This window comes from Benincasa hispida, chromosome 5 (genome assembly GCF_027475165.1).
Source record: "Benincasa hispida cultivar pf3 chromosome 5, pf3_genome.v1.1, whole genome shotgun sequence".
In the NCBI taxonomy this organism is placed as follows: Eukaryota; Viridiplantae; Streptophyta; class Magnoliopsida; order Cucurbitales; family Cucurbitaceae; genus Benincasa; species Benincasa hispida.
The window spans coordinates 20,211,683-20,217,308 of NC_143482.1; the positions used below are offsets into that span (position 1 = coordinate 20,211,683).

The following is a 5,626-nucleotide window of genomic DNA, read 5'->3' on the forward strand; positions in this document are numbered from 1 at the left end:
GGTTGTTAGAGGCTGATATAAGTCTATCAATATCTATCAGTGATAGAAAGTAATAGAAGTCTATCACTGAATCATCTATCAATATTTTTTTTGCTATTTGTGTAAATAGTTTGACATTTTTTTCTATATGTGAAAATCTCTCATTTATTTAATGATTTGGTCAACAAAGCGGACAAGCTTTGTTAGTTGGGTCAATAATGATAGGGATGAAAACTACAATAAATACTCGTTCTTAGTCATTCGATAGGACATTTTGGTCAAAGTTGTCGACTAATTTGGCACCACACACTTGAATTGTGGAAAAGAATTAGTACCCTACGATAGTACGAAAACGTTTCTTTTTACATAGTTTATATAGATAGACCTTAATGAGAGTCGATATTGAAGTTTGAAATCCAATTAGTGGGTAAGATGGGCAAAAATAATACCACTTTTGTGGCTACTTTCTTCATTGTTATAATGTTTCTTTATTCCTCTCAGGTTTCAACTGCGTTTTGCATCAAACAAGAGAGAGAATTGCTACTTAAGCTTAAGGCAAGTTTCATTGATTCTTCTAATCGCCTGGCTTCTTGGAAAGGAATTGATTGTTGCAGTTGGGAAGGAGTGGGGTGTGATGATACTAATGGCGGTCACGTCGTCAAGCTTGATCTTCGAAATTACGAGTATTTTTCATCCTCTATTTTACTTAGCAATGGTGTGGACTCTAGTTTGTTTGAGTTGAAATATTTGAATTACTTGGATTTAAGTGCGAATTTTTTCAACTATACTAAAATTCCTATCTATTTAACCCAGCTTCCTGAGTTAAGATATCTTAATCTATCTCTTACTTACTTTCATGGAACAATTCCACCTTTTCTTGGAAATCTATCTAAATTGATTTATCTTGATTTGAACAACAATGAGTATTTGGATGGCCCGGATTATTTATATCAAGGAGAGTTATTTATTGATGGCCTTGAATGGGTTTCAAGTCTTTCATCTTTGGAATACCTTGACTTGAGTGGTGCAAAAGCAATTCAAAGTAAGTTAGGATTAGATTTCATGCAAGTGTTAAATACTCTCCCTTCTTCTTTAGTGTCATTAAAATTGAGTTTTTGTGGACTTCAAAACACCCATTATATTCATGCTCCATTAAATTCTTCATTTCTCTCCAAACTTCAACATCTAGATTTGTCTTATAATATGTTTGATGGTCCAATTCCTAGTTTTCTTCAAAACATGACGTCCCTAGGATTCCTAAACCTTTATGGTAATGAATATAATTCTTCAATTCCATCTTGGTTAAGCAATCTTTTGAATCTCGATACTTTGAAGCTCGGAGGCAACTTGTTTAGTAGCATCGAAGGTGGTTTGTCCTTAATGGTTAGAAACAATTGCCACCTGAAAACTCTTGATTTATCATTTAACCATTTCCTTGGTGATGATGTTTTCGGAAGTTATGAAAATTTATCTGCAGGTTGTGAAGAGTATGGTTTAGAAAGTCTTAGACTAAAAAACATGAAATTTGGGATCCATAAAATTCCAAGTTGGTTGGGAGAATTAAAGAACTTGAAGTCTCTTTATCTTCAAAATTGTTCACTTTATGGCCTAATTCCTTCTTCATTTGGAAATTTATCTCGCCTTAAGAACTTGGATATTTCTTATAATATGCTTAGTGGGGGAATTCCAGTCTCATTTGGGAACTTATCGAACTTAATGACCTTGGATCTGAGAGAAAATAATTTCGATGGTACCATTCCGAAAAGTTTTGGACAACTTCGAAATCTCGAAAGGTTTGATTTTTCTAAGAATCCTCTTAGAGGTGTTATAACAGAAATTCACTTTGCTAATCTCTCACAGTTGAAGTGGGTAATTATGAATGGAAATCACCTTCTATCTTTTGAAATAAAACATGATTGGGTACCTCCTTTCCAATTGCAGTATTTTTCTGTGAGATCAACTAAGGGTTTTGGATCAAGTGGATTTCCACGATGGTTGTTAACACAAAACGGATCAGCTTTATATTTAGATTTGTCCAACACCAGTATTTCAGGGCCTATACCAACATGGCTAATCTTTCAAAATTTCATTTATTTAGACATTTCCAACAATCAAATAAGTGGACCACTCCCAAAAAGCATTGGCGACCAAATTCCCAATATGTTTGCATTTTATGCTTCCAACATGCATATCATTGGTTCTTTGCCACGATCTGTTTGTAGATGGAGGAATCTAATATTTTTGGGACTTTCAAATAATGAATTATCAGGGACAATTCCTGGTTGTCTGTTGACACAAAACTTGACAAATTTTGATTTGTCGTCAAACAAGTTTTCGGGGAATTTTTCCAATTCATTGGAGAATCTTTCTAGACTTGAACTAATGAACTTGGCAAACAATAAGCTTGAGGGAGAGCCATTAATTGCCATCAGAAGTTGCAAATCCTTGTCTATTTTGGATCTTGAAGGAAACAAATTCTCTGGTAGTATTCCTTCATGGATGGGTACAAGCCTTCAAAGTTTGCAAATTTTGAATCTACGAGGAAATAAGTTTAATGGCTTTATTCCTTCGTCTTTGTTGCTACTGCCTCGCTTACAAATTTTGATTCTTGCAGATAACAAATTAGAAGGAAACATCCCACCAATTTGGGCAAATTTCAGTGCAACCAAAAGTAACCAATTAACTGAGTCCGGTTTGGTATGTGACAGTTCAGAGGATCCATTTGCAATTTGTTATGTAAGCTATGTTAGACAAGTCACAAAATCAAGTAGTCGAAACTACTCGTATTTACAATTATATTCAATGGTGAATGTAGACCTCTCAAATAACAACTTATATGGTAGTATTCCAAGTGAAATAGCCACAATAACAGACTTGTTCAACTTAAATTTGTCGCATAATCATCTGTCGGGGACAATTCCTGTGGAGTTTGGAAGATCACTAGCATTGGAATCTCTTGACCTCTCTTTCAATCAACTCTCAGGATCAATTCCAAATAGCATGTTAAGCTTAAGTTCACTAGGCGTGTTGAAGTTGTCCAACAACAATTTCTCTGGACGCATTCCTCGAGAAGGTCATCTTTCAACCTTCAATGATCCATCAAGTTATGAAGGTAATCCATATCTTTGTGGAGATCCACTCTCTGTTTTATGCCTAGATACAAATTCCGACAAGCCTTCAATTGAAATCGACAATTTTAATAGTGATAGTCATGAAGAAGATAAGTTGGAGAAAATGTGGTTTTGGATTATTGTGATGCTTGGATTTGCTTTGGGATTTTGGGGAGTTGTTGGACCTTTAATATTAAAGAGAAGTTGGAGGCTTGCTTATTTCCAATTTATGGATGAGACCAAAGACAAGATCTATGTTGCAATATTGGTCAATATGAAAAGGTTGAAAAAATCAATGGGAAGAAACAACGTGTTGTAATTAATTTATGTTCATGTAATAATTTTGTTCTACTTTGATCCATTGAGTCCATCGATTGGATCAAAGAACTGTCTTTTTTCCTTTTTACGACACGTATTAATAATTTTGTGGTCAATTGAAATATGTATTGCCTAATAGTTTATGCAAAACTCCTTCCCTTCCAATGTTGTAATTTTGGAAAGTTCTTTGTTTTTTTTTTTATTTTTGTTTTCTATATTTTAGAAATGTTTTAAAAATCGGAGTGAAAACTTTAAAAAAATGGTTTTCAAAAAACATGTCTTTGTATTTGAAAACCTGCTAAGAACTCAAATACATATATGAAACAATAAATTGTGAGAAAACAAGCACAATTAAAATATCAAATAAGTACATCTCTTAAGGTCTATCAGCATACTATAGATTTTGGTTGTCTTGTTAACTTCAAATTACCAAGATGACTACATATAAAGACAAAAAATGAGTTTATCATTAAACACAAGTGTCAAATAAATAAAGTATCAAACAAGTATATGAGTGATAGACTTCTGTCACTATCTATTAGATCTACGATAGATAGTATGAAAAATCTATCATTGTCTATCATTAATCTCATAAAAAGGATAAAAATCTATCACTAAAATTGAAAACTTGAGGTTTTTGATATTTTTTGTGCATTCAGTGGACTTTTTGGACATTTTCTAAGGACGGAAAGTAAATTTTGATATATTTGTCATTAGTTTTAAATTTTGTTTTTTTTTTTCAATATGTTAGCCTCATTTTGCTATATACGCAAAGAGCCTTATATTAAAAGAACAAACAAACAAAATCTAGCTATTGAAATGTTTTTTCATTCACAAAAATAAAAATAATAGCAAATAAATTGTTTCCCTAGAACTCTAGCATTTATATTATTTTACAGTACCCTTCTCCTCCAGGTCTTTTAACACGTTTTTGTACTAAAATATATAAATTATTTTCCTTGTTGGAAGATATTGTTTAGCAGATGATCGATTCGTTGAAGTCAAGTTTATCGATCTCAATAATCTCTAGAATTAGTTAACTTTGTTGTGAAATTGAGAGCATGACGGTAACACAATATTGAGAAAATATAATATAATAATAATAATAAATATAATATAATATAATATAAAATTAAAAATAACTAAAATTATAAATTTGGATAATAGAAAATTTAGTGGAATTTGAAGTGGATTTCTTATTAATGTGTGTGTGATTTTAAGATCTACCAAATGGACTATTTACCGGCAAGACAAGTAGGATGTGGACTTACAGGGACACCAAGCATGAATAACATCGAATGAACGGATATGGTACTGCAGGACTAAGAAGTTCTTCATTATTTTCTCGAGGTCGAAATATATCTTTCTTTACATCGAATGAACGGACTTCCATTGGAATATTTAATGGATGTGCTTTGTCTATATAATTTTTTTTCAAAATTTTCTCGTTTAAGTTTACTGATGAATAAATATTTAATCTGCTAAATGCTCAATTTTCAAACCAAGGAAAAATTTTGTTTTTCCGAGATCTTTCATCTCAAATTCTTTCTTAAGATATTTTATTGCCTTTGAAAGCTCTTAAGGAGTTCCAATTATATTCAAATCATAACATATACAGCTATAATAGCAAATCCTGATTGTGATTTCTTTATAAAAACAGAAGGACATATTGGATTATTTTGATATGCTTTTTTCAATAAATATCTACTCAGGCAATTGTACACATCCATCATGATTATTTCAATCCATATCTGTAACATTATTGAATACCATTCCCAGGAATTTGATGTATATGTTTCAGGTACCTTAAATTCTTCTGGGGTTCTCATATAAATATCATCATCAAGAGATCCATATAAATATGTTGTGACTACATCAGAAGATGCATATCCATCTACCATCGGAGAATACAAATACGTCTCTTCAAAATCAATATCAGGTCTTTGTGAAAAACCTTGTGCAACTAGTCTTGCTTTATATCTTGTGACCTCATTATTTCCATTTCTTTTCCTCACAAATACCCATTTGTATCCCACAAGTTTAACACTTTATGGTGTTCGGACTACTGGTCCAAAAACCTGACATTTTGAAAGTGAGTTTAATTTTACCTCGATTGCTTTTTTCCACTAAGCCAAACTTTTCTATGTCGACATTCTTCAAGAGATTTTGGTTCAGGATCCTCATTTTCAAATATAATATCAAGGGCAACATTATACAAA

The 5,626-nt window shown here is 32.1% G+C and overlaps 1 protein-coding gene across 3 annotated transcripts; it reads left to right on the forward strand.

The window, feature by feature from the left end:
- The first annotated feature begins 370 nt into the window (after window positions 1–370).
- LOC120077907 (receptor-like protein EIX1) lies at window positions 371–3,580 on the forward strand. 3 transcript variants are annotated; one of them, XM_090313688.1, is made up of 3 exons: window positions 371–2,482; window positions 2,594–2,676; window positions 2,795–3,580. In XM_090313688.1, the coding sequence occupies exons 1-3, from the start codon at window positions 412–414 to the stop codon at window positions 2,837–2,839; spliced, it is 2,199 nt and encodes a 732-aa protein (XP_090169814.1). In that variant the 5' UTR covers window positions 371–411; the 3' UTR covers window positions 2,840–3,580. The 3 variants fall into 3 exon arrangements, with proteins under 3 accessions (XP_090169814.1, XP_090169813.1, XP_090169812.1); XM_090313687.1 differs by having other exon boundaries at window positions 372–2,676; XM_090313686.1 differs by having other exon boundaries at window positions 372–2,482; window positions 2,594–3,580.
- Window positions 3,581–5,626: the final 2,046 nt, after the last annotated feature.